At 39.5% G+C, this 15,947-nt stretch overlaps 1 protein-coding gene across 2 annotated transcripts in view; it reads left to right on the forward strand.

Annotated features, from left to right (window-relative positions):
• WBP2NL (WBP2 N-terminal like) overlaps positions 1-15,947 on the forward strand; it is a 36,874-nt gene that overhangs the window by 1,728 nt on the left and 19,199 nt on the right. For both annotated transcript variants that reach the window (XR_010932845.1, XM_067698752.1), the window contains exons 2-5: positions 10,445-10,553; positions 10,811-10,952; positions 11,120-11,212; positions 15,682-15,792. Coding sequence is in view for 1 of the 2 variants with exons in the window: in XM_067698752.1 (XP_067554853.1) it covers positions 10,445-10,553; positions 10,811-10,952; positions 11,120-11,212; positions 15,682-15,792 (455 nt within the window). In the remaining variant the exon portion in view is untranslated. The remainder of the gene's footprint in view (positions 1-10,444; positions 10,554-10,810; positions 10,953-11,119; positions 11,213-15,681; positions 15,793-15,947) is intronic.

Genomic DNA, 15,947 nt, shown 5'->3' on the forward strand with positions numbered 1-15,947 from the left:
GACTATTCACAATACACAGTTGAGAAATTCATCACAGCTTGGCTGTGTTGTGTGGAGGTTTTTTTCTGATCCCAGCTGAAAAGTCATAAATGTGTGGGCCAGACTCTACTGGTAAAAAGGGAAGACACTGAGTTTTGTTTTTTTTTAAATCCATATTCAAAAATGTGTGCAGGTAAAACCATGTAGAAAACTTGGGAAAAATTTTAAATTACCCCAAATTCCTACATCCAGTGCTTTTTACATTTTGGTATGTATCCTTCTGTACTTTCCCCTGTGGAAATATACACACCTTCCCCTGTCAGACTGCTTTGTAACTTGTTTTTCTCATTTACCAATGTATTGGGGATGCTTTCCAGTGTCGGTACCTACATCATTATTTTCAATGTCTTGTCCTCCAGTATGCATACATATTTGCTCCAGCCCATATCTGGGATAGTCTGATTTTTTTTTTTTAAAAAAAGGAGGATATATTCTTTCTTTTTTTTTTTTTGTCTGCATTGGGTCTTCGTTGCTGCGCACAGGCTTTCTCTAGTTGCGGCGAGTGGGGGCTACTCTTCGTTGCAGTGCGCAGGCTTCTCATTGCGGTGGTTTCTCTTATTGTGGAGCATGGGCTCTAGGCATGCGGGCTTCAGTAGTTGTGGCACGCAAGCTCAGTAGTTGTGGCTCGCAGGCTGTAGAATGCAGGTTCAGTAGTTGTGGTGCATGGGCTTGGTTGTTCCACAGCATGTGGAATCTTCTAGACCAGGGCTGGAACCTGTGTCCCCTGCATTGGCAGGCGGATTCTTAACCAGTGCGCCACCAGGGAAGTCCCAGATAGTCTGATTTTAATTTGTCCTTGCTATAAACATTGCTGCAGTGAACTTTTTAAAGATTTATCTTTGCCCACCTGTCAGAATGTTTCTTTCAGATATATTCCTGAAAGTGGAATTGTGGGAGCAGAGGACACAGACTTTTAAAAAAAATTTTAAAAATATCTTTTTAATATGAAAGATCTTGTCAAAATATTAAAAATCTTTTATATTTAATATATTTATACACAGAAATATATTTATTGCAAAATTACCCTACAGAATTATATCAAATTACATTCCTTTTAATACTTTGAGTGCCCAATGCCAACACCCTGTGTTAATCTTTGATAGCTCTCTCAGTCTGATCATGGAATCTGAATACTGATATCTTTTTTTAAAGCTTAATTGCTAGTGAAATTATTTTTGTCTTATGGTTATTGACTATATGTATTTGGTAAATTTTCTTGGTTCATAAATGTTCTCCATTTTTTTGCTAAATTGTTCATTTTTTAATAAATATATTTATGTATTTATTTATTTATTTTTGGCTGTGTTGGGTCTTTGTTTCTGCTCACGGGCTTTCTCTGGTTGTGGCGAGCAGGGGCTACTCTTCGTTGCAGTGTTCAGCCTTCTCATTGCGGTGGCTTCTCTTGTTGCAGAGCACGGGCTCTATGTGTGCAGGCTTCAGTAGTTGTGGCACGTGGGCTCAGTAGTTGTGGCCCATGGGCTTAGTTGCTCCACGGCATGTGGGATGTTCTTGGACCAGGGATCGAACTCGTGTCCCCTGCATTGGCAGGCAGATTCTTAACCACTGCACCACCGGGGAAATCCCAAAGTTGTTCATTTTTTGTGTGGTAAAAAGCACATAACAAAATTTACCATCTTAGCCACTAAAAACATAAAAATTGTATATATTTAAGTATACAACATGGTGATTTGATGTAATATACATAGTGAAATGATTCCTACAGTCAAGTTAATTAACGTGTCATCTCACATAATGATCATTTTTTTACTCTCTTAGCGTATTTCCAGTGTTCAATATAGTATTATTAAGTACAATATAGTCTTCATGCCTATATATTCGATCTCTAGACTTATTCATCCTACTTAACTGTAAATTTTGTAACCTTGCTTAACATCTCTCCACTTCCCCCATCCCATCAGCCCCCAATAACCACTGTTCTACTCTCTGCTTCTGTGAATTTGAATTTTTTTTTTAGATTCCACATGTAGGTGAGATCATATAGTATTTGTCTTTGTCTGGGTTATTTCACTTAGCATAATGTCCTCAAGATTCACCCATGTTGTAACATGTGACAAGATTTCCTTCCTTTTTAAGGCTGAATAATATTCCATTTTACTCATATAACACATTTCGTTTCTCCATTCATTCATTGATAGACTTTTATGTTGCTTCCACCTCTTGGCTATTATGAATAGTGCTGCTATGAACGTGAGTGTGCAAATATCTCTTTGAGACCCTGCTTTCAATTCTTTTCGATATATACCCAGAAGTGGGATTGCTGGATTATGGAGTAGTTCTATTTTTAATTTTTGAGGAGACTCCATACTGTTCCATAGTTGTCGCACCATTTTACAATCCCACGAAGAGTGCACAAGAGTTCCAATTTATCGACATCCTAGGCAACACTTTTCTTTTTTCAACAGTAGCCATCCTAATAGGTGTGAGGTGCTATCTCATTCATGGTTTTGATTTGCATTCCTCTGATGATTAATAAAGTTGAACATCTTTTCATATTTTTAAGCCATTTATATATCATCCTTGGAGAAATGTTTATTTAAGTCCTTAGTCCATTTTTAAATCGGTTTGGTTTTTTTTGGTGTTGTTGAGTTGTAGGAGTTCTTTACATATTCTGGATATTAACCTCTTATGGTTTGCAAATATTTTCCCCCATTCTATAGGTTGACATTTCACTCTGTTGATTGTGTCCTTTGATGCACAAAAGTTTTCAAGTTTGATATAGTCCCATTTGTCTATTTTTGCTTTTGTTGCCTGTGCTTTTGGTGTCATATGCAAGAAATTGTTGCCAAGCCCAGTGTCATGAAAATTTCCACCTATGTTTTCTTCCAGAAATTTTGTAGTGTTAGAGATTATGTTTGGTTCTTTAATCCATTTTGAGTCGAATTTTTAAGATGGTGTAAGTTAAAGGTCCAACTTCATTCTTTTGCATGTGGATATCTAGTTTTTCCAACATCATTTGTTGAAGAGACTGTTCTTTCCCCATTGAGTGGTCATGGCACCCTTGTTGAAGATCATTTTACCATAGAAGTGGTGAGAATGGGCATCCTTACCTTTTTCCAGATCTTAGAAGAAATGCTTTCATCTCTCACCATTGAGTATGATGTTAGCTGTGGGCTTTTCATAAATGGCTTTTATTATTTTGGGGTAGTTTCCTATGATTCCTAGTTTGTTGAGTGTGTTTATCATGAAAGAGTGTAAAATTTTGTCAAATGCTTTTTCTGCATCAATTGAGATGATCATGTGGTTTTTTGTCCTTCATTTTGTCAATGTGGTATATTACATTGATTGATTTTCTTAAAAACATCTCTATTTTTAAAAAAATTTATATTAAGTTTGATCCTTTTCCTAACCTGTCCCTATTCTCTCCACAGCCTCCCACCCTGGCCCCTTGCCTCTGGCAACACCCTACTTCTCTGTTTCTTTGAGTTTGACTTTTTAAAGATTCCACATATAAGTGATTCCATGCAGTATTGTCTTTCTCTGTGTGGCTCTCTCTCTCTCTCTCTCTCTGTCCATACATATCTATCTATCTCACATCTTCTTTATCTGTTCATTCATTGATGGACACTTACATGGTTTCCATATCTTGGCTATTATGAATAATGCTTCAATGAACATGGGAGTACAGATACTTGTTTGCTATCCTATTTTCATTTCCTTTGGATATATACCCAGAAGTGGGATTGCTGGATCATAAGGTAGTCTATTTTTATGTTATTGATTGACTTTCGTATCTTAAACTTTGCATTCCAGGGATAAATCCCAGTTGGTCATGGTGTATAATCCCCTTAATGTGTTGTTATATTCAGTTTACTAGTATATTTTTGAGGATTTTTTACATGAGTATTTTTCTGTTTTTTCTTATTGGAAGTTTTTTGACTACTGATTCAATCTCTACCTGTTATAGGTCTATTCCAATTTTCTTCCTTTAGTCAATTTCAGTAGTTTTTTTCTAGGAATTTACCCATTTTATCTATGTTATCTAATTTGTTGCCATACAATTGTTCATATATTCTCTTATAATCTTATTTTAAATCTCTGTAAGGTCTGTGATAACATCCCCACTTTCTTGCTTTTTTAAAAATGTTATTTATTTATTTATTTATATTTGGCTGTATTGGGTCTTTGTTGCTGCACGCAGGCTTTCTCTAGTTGCAGCGAGTGGGGGCTGCTCTTTGTTGAGGTGCGCAGGCTTCTCATTGCAGTGGCTTCTCTTGTGGAAGAGCACGGGCTCTAGGCAAGTGGGCTTCAGTAGTGTGGCTTGCAGGCTCAGTAGTTGTGGCGCACAGGCTTAGTTGCTCTGCGGCATGTGGGATCTTCCTGGACCAGGGCTTGAACCCATGTCCCCTGCATTGGCAGGTGGATTCTTTTCTTTTCTTTTTTTTTTTTTTTGCGGTACGCGGGTCTCTCACTGTTGTGGCCTCTCCCATTGTGGAGCACAGGCTCCGGATGCGCAGGCCCAGCAGCCATGGCCCACGGGCCCAGCCACTCGGCGGCATGCGGGATCCTCCTGGACTGGGGCACAAACCCGTGTCGCCTGCATCAGCAGGCGGACTCTCAACCACTGCGCCACCAGGGAAGCCCTGGCAGGTGGATTCTTAACCACTGCGCTACCAGGGAAGCCCAACATCCCCACTTTCATCCATAGTTTTAGTAATTTGAATTTTCTTTTTTCCTTGGTCAGTTTAGCTAAAGATTGGTACATTTTGTTGATCTTCACAATGAAGTAACTTTGGTTTCATTGATTCTATTTTTCTATTCTTTATTTCATTTATCTCCATTGTAATCTTTATTATTTCCTCCCTACTGCTAACTTTGGGTTTCATTTGCTTTTGTTTTTCTAGTTCCCTAAGGTGGAAAGTTAGATTATTAATATGAAATCTCTCTTTTAAAAAATGTAGGCATTAAAAGCTATAAATTTCACTCTTAAGCACTGCTTTTGCTGCATCTAAATAATTTTGGTATGTATGCTTTTGCTTTCATTTAGATCGAAGTATTTTCTAATTTCACTTATGATTTCTTCTTTGACCCATTGGTTGTTTAAGAATATGATGCTTAGGGCTTCCCTGGTGGCTCATGGTTGAGAGTCCGCCTGCCGATGCAGGGTACACGGGTTCGTGCCCTGGTCCAGGAAGATCCCACATGCCACGGAGCGGCTGGGCCTGTGAGCTATGGCTGCTGAGCCTGCGCGTCCAGAGCCTGTGCTCTGCAACGGGAGAGGCCACAACAGTGAGAGGCCCGCATACTGCAAAAAAAAAAAAAAAAAAGAAGAAGAATGTGATGTTTAATTTCCATATATTTGTTACTTTGTCAGATATCCTTCAGTTATTGTTTTCTAATTTCATTCCATTGTAGTCATAAAAGATATTTTGTATGATTGCAGTCTTCATAAATTTCGTGAGACTTGTTTTGTGGCCCAACATATGGTCTATCCTAGAGACTGTTCCATGTGCACTTGAGAAGAATGTGTATTCTACCTTTGTGGGGGGAGTGTCCTTATATGTTAGGTCTGGTTGAATTTTGTTAGATGTATCCATGCTTATCATTGTTGTATCTTTTTGATGATTAACCCTTTTAGTATTATAGAAGATTCCTCTTTGTCTTGTAATAATTTTTTTTCACACACACTGTATTTTATTTTTACAAGAGATAAATAAGTCTATGTTTTTCTGATATTAGTATAGCCACTGCAACTCTCTTTTGGTTACTGTTTCATGGAGTATCTTTTTCCATCCTTTTACTTTCAACCTATTTGTGTCTTTAGATCTCAAGTGAGTTTTTGTAGACAGTCTATAGCAGTAATATGTTTTAAAAAAAATATATTCTACCATTCTCTGCCTTTTAATTGGAGACTTTAATCCATTTAATTTAATGTAATTATTGATAAGGAAGAATTTAACTTCTGCTCTTTTGCTATTTGTTTTCTATCTTTCTTATATCATTTTTGTTCCTCAATTCCTCCATGAGTGCTTTTTTGTGTTTAACAGATATTTCTTAGTATACCATCTTTGTCTCTCTTCATTTCCTTTGCTGCATGTATTTTACTTATCTTCTTTGTGGTTGCCCCACAGATTATGTTTAACATCTTAATTTATAACAATCTAGTTCAAATTAATACCAACTTAGTTTTAATTATATGCAAAAACTTTACTCCTACATATCTCTGCCCTCTTATATTGTGATTGTCACAAATTACATCTTTATACATTGTGTGCTCATCATTATAGATTTATAATTATTGTTTTATGCAATTGTGTTTTAAATCATATAGGATGAAATGAAATGAACAAACCCAAAATTCATTAATATTGATTTTTAATTTACCTATGTAATTATCTTTCCCAGTGTTTTTTATTTCTTTGTGTTGATTTCATTTACTGTCCAGTGTCTTTTTATTTCAGGCAGAAGGAGTTCCTTTAACATTTCTTATATTTCAGATCTAGTAGTGATAAACTCTGTCAGTTTTTGTTCACTTGGTAATGTTTTAATTTTTCCTTAATTTTTGAAGGATAGTTTGGCCAGATTTAGAATTCTTGTTTGACAATTTTTTTTCCTTTTAGCACTTTGAATATTTCATCCCATTACCTCCATATTTTCTGGTGAGAAGTTAGCTGTTTGTCTTATTGAGGATTCCTTGTGCATGATAATTTTCTTCTCTTGCTGCTTTCAAGATTCTCTGTATTTGGCTTTCAGCAGTTTGATTGCAATGTGTCTCAGTGTGGATCTCTTTGAGTTTATCCTACTTGGAGTTTGTTGAGCTTGGATGTGTAGATTCATGTATTTCATTAAATTTGGGAAAATTGTGGACATTATTTGTTCAAAAATTCTTTATTCCACCTTTTTTCCTCTCCTCTCCTTCTGCCAGTCGCATAATACATACATTGATATGTTTGATTGTGTTCCACAGGTCTGTTAGACTCTGTTCCTTTTTCTTCATTCTTTTTTCTTTCTGTTACTCAGGTAGTAACTATTCATCTCAATTGACCTATCTTCAAGTTCACTGATTCTTCTGCCTGCTGAAATATGCCATTAAGTCCCCCACTACTGAACTTTTTATATCAGTTATTATAGTCTTCAACTCCAGAATTTCTGTTTGGTTCCTTTTTATAATTTCTATCTTTTTATTTTTGTATTCTCTACATGATGAGACATTGTTTTCATCCTTTTCCTTAGGTTATTAAGTCGTTGTTTCTTTTAATTTTTGAATATATTTTAAATAGTTTATTTAGAGTCTTTGTCTAGTGAATCTAATTTCTTGGCTTCCTAAGGGGCAGTTTCAATTAATTTTTTAAAATAAATAAATTTATTTATTTATTTATGGCTGCTTTGGGTCTTCATTGCTGCGTGCTGGCTTTCTCTAGTTGAGGAGAGCAGGGGCTACTCTTCGTTGCAGTGTGCAGGCTTCTCATTGCAGTGGCTTCTCTTGTTGCGGAGCATGGGCTCTAGGCACGTGGGCTTCAGTAGTTGTGGCTCACGGGCTTCAGTAGTTGTGGCTCGTGGGCTCTAGAGTGACTGCTCAGTAGTTGTGGCGCACGGGCTTAGTTGCTCTGTGGCATGTAGGATCTTCCCGGACCAGGGCTCTAACCCGCGTCCCTTGCATTGGCAGGCAGATTCTTAACCACTGCACCACTAGGGAAGTCCCATACTTTCTTGTTTCTTTGCATGCCTCATGTTTTTCTTTTGTTGAAAACTGGACATTTTTAAAAATTATAATGTGGCAACTCTGGAAATCAGACTCTCCCTCTTCCACAGGGTGTTGTTGCTGCATATTGTAGTTATTGTTTAGTGATTTTTCTGAACTAATTTTTTTGTGTGTGTGTGGTACGCGGGCCTCTCACTGTTGTGGCCTCTCCTGTTGTGGAGCACAGGCTCCGGATGCGCAGGCTCAGCGGCCATGGCTCATGGCCCCAGCTGCTCCACGGCATGTGGGATCTTCCCGGACTGGGGCACGAACCCGTGTCCCCTGCATCGGCAGGCGGACTCTCAACCACTGCGTTACCAGGGAAGCCCCCTGAACTAATTTTGTAAAGTCTATATTCTTTGTTATGTGTGGCTAATGACATGTGTGGCCTCTTTTATGTTAATTTAGAGGCTAGCTAGTGATTTGACAGTTTACTTGTATGTTTGGAACAACAACAACAAAATCCCAGCCTTTGCAGATGGCCTGTGTGTGTGTGTGTGAGTTGGAGCCTGTCTTTATCACTCAGCTAGGCAGTTTAAAACTCTGTCTTAGCTTTCACTGCCTGCTTGAGCAGAGCAGAGCCACTGTCAACCAGAGGTAACAGTTTTGGGGCCTTCTCAGGTTTCTTCTGAGCATGAACTCAGCCCTGAAAATGTATGTGTGGTGCTTTCTAGATTCCCATGAACATGTCAGAGGTTTTCAAAGCCTTTATTCCTCAAAGTATCTCATTTCCCAGTCTTTCCTTCCTCACTTTTCAGTTTTTTTATTGTTTGCCCAAAATGTCATTCTTTGCTCCAGATAGCAGCTCTAACACATTTGCCTTGAAATGTTTTTGACAGATGTGCCCTAGGTAGCTGCCTAAGTCCTAAGAGAGTTCTGAGTTAGGCACATGCCCTTAGAGCTAGTCCTCCAGGAAGCCACTGGACAGGTCAAACCACAATAAGGTCTGTTCTCCTCCGCCCAGGAGTGGGCACCTATACTGAGAATATGGGTTGTTGTTGTCAAAGCTGTTGCCAAACTGGGGAGTGGAGGATAGTACTAGGGTAAGTTAAAGTGCACAAAACTCCCTTATTGACATTCAACTATTCTTTTCTTGATTAAACATTCCCCTAGTTGCTATAAACTTTTGATTAGATTCTAGAGTTCTAGGCTGACCTTTAGAGTTCCTTATTCCACCATTTTTGCTGACATCCTATTTTTTCATAGTCTCTTAAAAAGCCCTTTTTATCCATACACCACCATCCTAGTTCCAGTTCTTATTACCTCATATCGCAACATTTTTAGGAACTCTTAAATGGATCCCTCTGACATACCACCACTTCCTTGATCATGTGACTTCCCTGCTGAGACAGCTGTAAGTCACAGTTCTGCCTTGCCTATTGAATGATGTCTCCAAGCTCTAGTCCCAGCATGATTCCAGCTTTATCTCACTATTCCTCCCAGTCTCACTTCCATGCTGTTTTGATGAATCCACATAGGTAGGCTGCTCCCAAGTACGCAGTTTTCTTTCCACTGCATACCTCCATTAATGCTGTTTGCTCCCCATCAGGATTTTCCCCTACCCTCACTTCTGCCTACTGAAACACTATTCATCTCTTAAGAATTGGCTCAATGGGACTTCCCTGGTGGTCCAGTGGTTAAGACTCTGCACTCCCAATGCGGGGGATCCCTGGTTGGGAAGCTAAGATCCTGCATGCTGCATGGCATGACCTAAAAAAAAAAAAAAAAAAAAGAATCAGCTCAAATGTCAACCTTTCTGTAAAGTCATTCCTAATTACTTCAACCAAGAGCTAATCTCTCCTTCCACCAAACTGCCATGATATTTTTGTTCCATTTATGTGATGTATGTCATATATTTTTTGCATTATTACCTAAATTCATGTTTTCATTCACTCATTCTTTCAATATTTAGTAGCACCCACTTATATATTTATAATTTATATATATAAATTGCTAAGAAAGGGAAAAAACCCAGTAGGATTCTATGAGTAAGAATAGGATGAGCCCAAGTTTTTCAGGTTAGGAGCGCAGGGAGAACATGACAGACAGAGGGAACATGTCAGAGCGTTCAGGAGCACTCTGCGTGTGCCTAACGTTCTTTACCAGAGTCCAAGAAACATTTCCGTTAACAGAGTGCTTTATACCAACTGCACAAGAAGTAGAAGAATTAATGAATATACATTAAGAATAGAATTAGGTTTGATAAGAAAGAAGAACCCAATGGGACTTCCCTGGTGGTCCAGCGGTAAAGTATCCGCCTTCCAATGAAGGTGAAGGTGGGTTCGATCCCTGGTTGGGGAACTAAGATCCCACATGCCGTGGGGCAACTAAGTCCATGAGCCTCAACTAGAGAGCCCTCGTGCCGCAGTGAAGAGCCTGTGAGCCACAATGAAAGATAACGAGTGCCACAACTAAGACCCAACGCAGCCAAAAATAATAAATTAATTAATTAATTAATAAAAGAGTGGGGGAACTAATTTTTTTTAAAAAAAGAACCCAATGATAAAGAAGAATAATAAGTGTGAATTGTCAGAGAATAAGATCATTTAAATTCCTTTCTATTTTAATAAAATAGTAGTAGCAGTAGCAGCAGCAAGTAACTTTTATTAAAATCTCCCTCCAGGCTAGAAACTATGCTACGAGCTCTGTTTGTATAATTTTATATAGATTCTAAATTGTGTGCTGTCTGCCCTGTCTTTTCTGCAGTGTCTTGAAGCAGAGTCAGGATGTGGACCTCTCCTTCCTACAGCAACCAGTGGGATATGATCTCTTTAATGGTACAAAAAGAGGAACATTGTTTCTCACTTCATACCGGGTAATTTCTACTTCTCCTTTGATCTGATTAACTCTACATTTTTCCTTAAAATGGAGAGAGGTTAAACATTGACTTTCAAAGTATTTTAAACCATTTCTCCTTTGAGATTTTCCATGTTGAAGTGTGATGGAAGAAAATTGGTCATGCTTCTCAATTAGGCCAGAATGCCAAAGCAGCCTTAACTTCAGAATTGCTCTTATATGTCTCAATCCATGGATAAATTGCATTCCTTTTCCAAAGTTTCTTTTCTCTCTTAGGTGATCTTCGTGACTTCACACTTAGTCAGTGACCCCATGCTTTCTTTTATGATGCCATTTGGTCTGATGAGTAATTGCACCATTCAACAACCAATCTTTGCCCCCAACTACATTAAAGGAACCATTCAGGCAGCTCCGGATGGTAAGTGTCCCCCCTCAGAAGTGTATTTTTTCTCAAAAGCTTCCAGAAGGTTTAAGATTCAGACTTGGCCCCTGCTTCATTGGGTAGTGCTTCTCTTATTGTTTGTGGCAGTCCTTCTGTTACAGCATGCCAGCCTCTTAGTGAGTGTGTGCCGTTTCTTCCTCCAGGTGGCTGGGAAGGACAGGCTATTTTTAAATTATCCTTCAGAAAAGGAGGTGCCATTGAATTTGCCCAGCTGTTGATGAAAGCTGCCTCTGCTGGTGAGCGATGCTTATAAAATTATCAAGCACTTTGGGGTTTGGGGGCCTGTGTAATTGAAGTAAGACTGTTAGCTAGTGAAGACTTCTGGCCTCTGTGGTCAGGCGGTTGATATTTGCACATGTATTCAGCGGGCATTTCCTGAGCCTACTGACTATGTGCCAAGTAACATACTATGTGCTAGGAACACAAGATTTAGTCCCTCCCTGTCCTGAAGGAGTTTGCAGTCTAATGGGAGCTTACCGTCAGACACCTGAACAGCTAATTATACCTGATAGTCTTTTGTCCATTTAAGTGCCGGTCTCATGTATCACTGAGTAGTCTTGTTTTCGGTAGCGTGGCCTTGGCTCTTCTTCCTCTGGCATGGCTTTTTGTCTTCTCTCCTTTCTGACTTTGCCTTTGCTTCTCTTAGGTTTAATTCCCATCTTCCATGGGACTAAAGCATGGGTAGAGGTACCATCAAGCCCTGCAGCACTGATCTAATGGATGTACCAGAGGATACAAATAATCTTTTTATGTTATATTTTAATTCAATCTAGCCTCACTTTATATCCCTCATTCTCTCACCTTTTGTACTCCAATCCAACTGGGTTTCTTTGTGCCTTGCCTTCCCACCTCTGAGCCTTCATGCTATTTGCTCTGTCTGGAATGCTCTTCCCCTTTCTCCCTTGCCTTCTCCACTCCCAACTCCAGTCTAGTTGAGACAAACACAGTCCAGTAGAGATAGACATATGCAAATACATTATCCTATCTTATGGCATGTGCTGTAATAGAGGCATGGGCAAAGTTCTGGGGACACACAGACGAATGTAATGAATTTTCTACCTTAGAAGACTGACTGGATCATGATGCTATAGACCATAGTCAAGTGTATAAGAGATAGTCTAGGGAATTCCCTGGCAGTCCAGTGGTTAGGACTCGATGCTTTCAGTGGTTGGGGATTGGCCCGGGTTCCATCCCTAGTCAGGGAGCTAAGATCCTGCTAGCCACATGGCCGAAAAAAAAAAAAAATGAGTATAAGCGATAGTCTAAATTGGAGAGGAATTGAGTTCAACTTTAGACATAGTAATTAATACTGGCTAACACTTATTGAATGCTTATCATATACTGGGCAGTGTTCCAAGGCCTTTACATGTGTTAATTTATTTAATCCTCACAAAAACTTATGATGTAGGTTCTATCATTATCCCCAATGTATAGCTAGGGAAACTGAGTCAGTGATGGTTATATAATTTCTCAAGGCTATACAGTTAGCAAGTGGTGGAGCTGGAATTTGAACCTTAAACATACTCTCTCTCTTTAAACTTTTCATTTTGAAAAAAAATAAGATCTATAGAAAGTTTTAAGAATATTACAGCGAACTCACATGGACCTTCATCTAGATTAACCCATTATTAACATTTTCCTACATTTGCTTTTTTAAAAATAATAAATTTATTTGTTTATTTATTTTTGGCTGTGTTGGGTCTTCAGTGCTGCACGCAGGCTTTCTCTAGTTGCGGTGAGTGGGGGCTACACTTCATTGTGGTGCACGGGCTTCTCATTGCGGTGGCTTCTCTTGTTGCAGAACACGGGCTCTAGGTGCGCGGGCTCAGTAGTTGTGGCGCGTGGGCTTAGTTGCTCCGCGGCATGTGGGATCTTCCCAGACCAGGGCTCGAACCCGTGTCCCCTGCATTGGCAGGCGGATTCTTAACCACTGCGCCAGCAGAGAAGTCCCCACGTTTGCTTTATGTTATTCTTTTTTTTTCCTGCTTTTGTTTGAACTATTTGGGAGTAAGTCACAAAGATCATTTCCTTCATTTCTAAATATTTCAGTGTGTATCTCCTAAGAACAAGGGCATTCTCTCATCTAACCTCAGTGTGCTTATCAAATCAGAAAATTTAACATTGAAACAATACTATTGATTATTCAAATTCAAATGATTGACCATTACTATTCCTAATTCTAATAGCATTTTTTTTTTCCAATCCAGGATCTAATCCCAGATCACATATTGAATTCAGTTGTCCTATTTCTTTGGTCTCCTTTAGTCTGCGCTCAGCCTTTCTTTTTGTCTTTCATGACCCTGACATTTTAAAAAGAATACAGCCTTATTGTTTCGTAGAATATCCCTTAATTTGTGTTTGTCTGTTTCCTCATGATTATATTCAGGTCATGTATTTTGGCAGGAATACTGTATAAAAGATGTTGTGTCCTTTTGAGCCTACACTCTTAACCCCTGCACCATATTAAGTGTGAGGTACACAAGCTGCTAGAGGCAGTAGACATGCAGCTTGGAGCTCCAAAGATGCACTGTATCAAGACACTGATTTGGAAATCCTCAGCACATCGGTCATCTCTGAAGCCATGTGAATGATGGGCTCATTCAGTGAATTAAGGATGGTATGCCAAGGGTCCTCAATATTTAAAGGATAGGTAGGAAGGGGTGACCTTCAATGGAGATTGAGAAGGGGCTGACTGAGAGGTGAGAGAAGAATCAAGTGAGTTCATTATCCTGGAAGTCAAGGGAGGAGAAAGGTTCAAGCATTACTGGGTAGTCATCTGTCAGCTGCTGGAGAGATGTTTGGTAAAATGAAGACTGAAAAATGTGCATTGCATGAGGAAATTTGAGGTTTTTGGCAGAATTATCAAGAGATTTCAGTGAACTGCTGGAGAAGAGGGGTGATGAAGAACGATGTTAGAGAAAATTGAGGAGTAAGAAAATTTGTTGCAGTTACTGTTAAAAATACAGTGCAAATATATAAAGGCCAAGGAGTTCACAAGCTGTACCCAACTGGCAGCTCTTCATGGTCCAGAGGGCAGACAGCATCTGGAAGCCTGACATTGGATAACAGAGTGTCCTACAGACAGAGGGAGTGTAGCTATGAAGAATCCGGGTCAGGGGACACTTGGAAATCCAGTTCCCCTTTGCTACAGATGTCTGGGGAACTCAGGACAATTGCATTCTGGGTCTTGAATTCACTCTTATTTTTGGCCTCACAGTACTGAGGGGGCTTATTTTTAGGATTATGAGATAAGGGTCAGGCAACTTCAGGGGATTCTCTTCGTGCTCTCATTAAGTTCTGCTTCTTGGCCTGCAAAGGTAGGTCAGTGTCTCAGCCATTGCACAGCCACTTGGAAAGGATTTAGGCAACTTATATGAACTTGGCCCAATGTCTGAAACTGCTCTGGGTCTGATTATGTCATGGTTTAGGTGTGGAAGCCTATGCCTACTCCCCTGGCAAGAGTCAGGTCTTGTGAATGGGCTTCCTTGAGGCCTTTGGAATTAAACACCCATCATGCATCATGAGCTGATTATATGACCAGGAAAGATTCCTTTCGCCTCAGCAGAGTTGCTTTGTCAGGGCTCTTTGATTTAAGTTTTTAGCAAACATGTATTGAGTACCTATTGTGTGCCAAACACTAGGAGCGACAATTGGGAACACAACAGTGAACGAGACATAAGTACATAGTCCCTGCTTTTGTTAAACTTACAGTCTAGTGAGAGTCATATAAGAAATAAGCAAACATGTAAGTGAATAAAATAATGACTTATTCTGAAAGGGGATACTAATAGAATATTGAAAGGGAGGGTAACAGGGAAGGATGACAACTTTAGATTCAGAGTGAATTAGTTAAGATAATGCTAGCTATTGAAACAGATAAACCCCAAATTATCAATGGCTTAAGATAATGGATATTACTGCTTATATAAAGGCCAATCAGCAGGGGTGAAAAGGGGCTCTGTTCCACATAGCCCTTCAGGGACCCAGGGTAATAGAGTCTCTGCCATCGTTAACACATGGCTTCCAAGACCTCTTTGGGTAGCGAGCAGAGAGGGGAAGAGAGTAAAGATCTCACCTGGGAAGTTTTCATGGGTCAGGCCTGGAAGCAGTGTACATTACTTCTGGTCATATGCCATAGGCCAGAAATTAGTGTGGCAGGCTGATAATGGCTCCCAAAGATATAATCTGTGTCCTAATCCTCAGAATCTGTGAATGTTACCTTGTTTGTAAAAAAAAAAAAAAAAAAAAAAAAAAGCCTTCTCAGATATAATTAAGGATCTTGAGATGAGGGGATTACTCTGGATTATTCAAGTGGACCTCAAATACCATCAAAAGTGTCCTTTTAAGAGAGAGGCAGAGGGAGACAAACAGAAGTGCTTTCTTTAGTACTGCCATTACATTGGCCTTTAATGGACTTGCCAACTTGATAGAATTCTCACTTGGAAATTTTTTCTGAATACCTATCATGGTGGGTGTTATGCTAGGCCTTCAATAAGCACAGGCAAATATACACAATCACTGCCTTCAAGAAGCATACAGTTGAGGACAAGGGCAATGTATATTTTTAATCTCGTATCCTGGGGACATTGTTGGACACACATGTAAGGTGATGGTTAATACTCTGTTAATTATTTGGTTGCTAGCTGCTGTACATCTGACTTAAAAGAATTAAAGAGTCCCTATTTTGCCAAACTTGTCTTCTCAGCTGCCAGAGGAATTCCACTTGGAAGTGTAAATTACTGGTTCGGCACTTCAGGACCCTATATAATTACTGCACCAGGGGGCATGATGTGCACCCAACAGACGCCTTGTCCAGGTAAGATATGGCATGGAGGTTCTTCCTGGGAGGTGGAAAGGTACGCCAGGGGCTCAAAGATCTATTCACTGCTACCTTGCCTCCAATTCTGCTGCAGAAGAAGCAGCAGAGGTTTGGGGGGCTGGAAAATGGTTGAGTCCATGACTTCATTTCCA

The sequence above is a fragment of the Pseudorca crassidens genome, chromosome 11 (assembly GCF_039906515.1).
Source record: "Pseudorca crassidens isolate mPseCra1 chromosome 11, mPseCra1.hap1, whole genome shotgun sequence".
Taxonomy (NCBI): domain Eukaryota; kingdom Metazoa; phylum Chordata; class Mammalia; order Artiodactyla; family Delphinidae; genus Pseudorca; species Pseudorca crassidens.